Source organism: Asparagus officinalis, chromosome 1, assembly GCF_001876935.1.
Source record: "Asparagus officinalis chromosome 1, Aspof.V1, whole genome shotgun sequence".
Taxonomy (NCBI): domain Eukaryota; kingdom Viridiplantae; phylum Streptophyta; class Magnoliopsida; order Asparagales; family Asparagaceae; genus Asparagus; species Asparagus officinalis.
In genome coordinates, this window is record NC_033794.1 from 40,498,122 (window position 1) to 40,500,239 (window position 2,118).

At 34.2% G+C, this 2,118-nt stretch overlaps 1 protein-coding gene across 1 annotated transcript in view; it reads right to left on the bottom strand.

The window, feature by feature from the left end:
* The window catches only part of LOC109823202 (gibberellin 2-beta-dioxygenase 1-like), a 2,871-nt gene extending 2,480 nt beyond the window's left edge, over window positions 1-391 (bottom strand). The window contains exon 1 of the mRNA XM_020389489.1: window positions 1-391. Within this exon, the coding sequence (XP_020245078.1) occupies window positions 1-258 (258 nt within the window). The 5' untranslated portion in view covers window positions 259-391.

The following is a 2,118-nucleotide window of genomic DNA, read 5'->3' on the forward strand; positions in this document are numbered from 1 at the left end:
GTAACCAAAAGGGTTTGCAGTTCCTGAGCTCTCTTTGTCACTCTTCTCCAATTTAAAGAAGTTGAGAGCCTCTTCTTCAAGCTTTGCTATTAGCTCTTTTGAGATGCCATGGTTGACGACTTTGAAGAAACCAAGCTCTTCGCAGGCTTTGACGAGTTTAGACTCAGAGCCTGGCAATGAGAGATCTATCACTGGAACTTCTGAGATATTCCGGGGCGAGATTTGCTCTAAAGCTGATGATTTTGTGAGAGCTACCATTATGAGAACAGAGCAAAAACAGGGGATACTGGTCGAGAGGGAAAACAGAGGAGGTTCGGAGGGGATAAGGGTGTGTGAGAGGGAGCCGGTTGTTTGGGAAGCGTTGAGTGAGAGAGAGTGGGTGGAGGGAGGGAGAATTTATATAGAGTTTTAGAGAGAGAGAAAGAGAGAATCCACCTGTCAATAAAGAGCCTAAGAGAGAGAAAGAAGGCGGTGTCCAAATGAAGAACACGGGATTGACGTATCTCTGAACTGACATCAATCTCGATTCTGAGTGATTTAGTGATTAAGGTGAAGAACAAGTTCGGAATGGTATTTGGTTGTTTCTCAATAGAGATTATCTCAAGTCAATGTATAAAAATATTCAGATCAATAAATAACAGTTTTAAATGTAATAACTAGCGTTCGTGTGATCCATGACATATTATTAGGTTTTTAAAAGTGTGACTTAGTATGATTAAAAAACTAGCTTAATAATAATAATAATAATAATAATAATACGACAGAAAGACTTAGATTGAACTCTCTTTAGAGTTTTTTTTCGATCAAAGAAAATCATTTTTGGTGATTTTAATGCATGGATGTAACATGATATACGTACGATGGATTTCATACACAAGTTAGCTCACCAGACTGTTCATCCAACTTTCATAGGGTAAATTACACAAAACAGCCAATAACTCCAATAACTTCTGGATTTTGCAGAAAAGCCCCAATAAATTTGTGGATAACCCCCAAAAATTAGTAAAAAAAAACTAAATGAAAAGGAAGACTTTAAGTTATTGGGGGTATAGTGTAATTTATCCAAAAGATATTAGGACTTTTTTACAAAAGTTACTGGTGGTTTATTGTGTCTCTGAAAGTTATTGGGGATATTCTGTAGAATACCAAAAGTCCTTTGGGGTTTAGTGTAATTTACCCCCTTTGATATCAATCTATCATGCATGTTTATCAATTCAAATTATAGAATAATTATTTTTTCCCTCGCGTCACTCTACCCGTAACCCTACGCAAATTAGGTCTCAGGATTTGTGGATGAATGCAATCCATAAAAGATAATTTTTTTTTTATTTTTAAAATGCATGTAGTAGCCGCACAAATTGTTGACTATAATATGCACAAGCTACCAGACCCAAGCCTAATAAAACACCTCAATATGACTCACTTGACCAATTCAAGAAAGCTTTTATAATAATGAATACCAGACACGATGACATAGGTCACATGCAAACTTCGAATCGCTAAATCTCTCCACATCTATGAAGGGGCTATTTGGTTCAATTTTTATAAAAACTAGGAAAAAGAAAAGTACTCAAAATTTAATTTTTTTGTATTTTTATAAAATTTGTAGAAAAAATTTACAGAATTCAAAAAAGTATCATATTTCTTATTTTTTGCTACTTCTTTGTTTGGTTCAAAGTATGAAAAAGTTTCTAACTTTATAGAAAATATGTTGATTTTTTTTTTCTTTTGTTTGGCTGGATGTCATTTTATAGAAAATAGCTTATTAACAATGCTCATGGGAAATCACATGGGAAGAGTAACGATGTACTTAATTATTTTTTTAATATATGCGTCAGATTTCTGAGTGATTTTCGCCCATTATGAACGGAATTTGATTTTTTATAAAATGTGATACTTTTCTGTATTTTATAGGAAACATTTCTGTAATTTTTTTTGAACCAAACACAGTTTATAGAAATCTCCAGAAAAGTTTTATTTACAACCCCTAAAGGAAAGTCACTCCTCTGGAAAAGAGAAAAGAAGTCCAAGTCCAACGTGTGACCCTCAGATATCTTTAATTGGACGGTGGTCTTGGCTGTTAGTCACTATAATGGGTCAGGTCAACAAATCGAATCT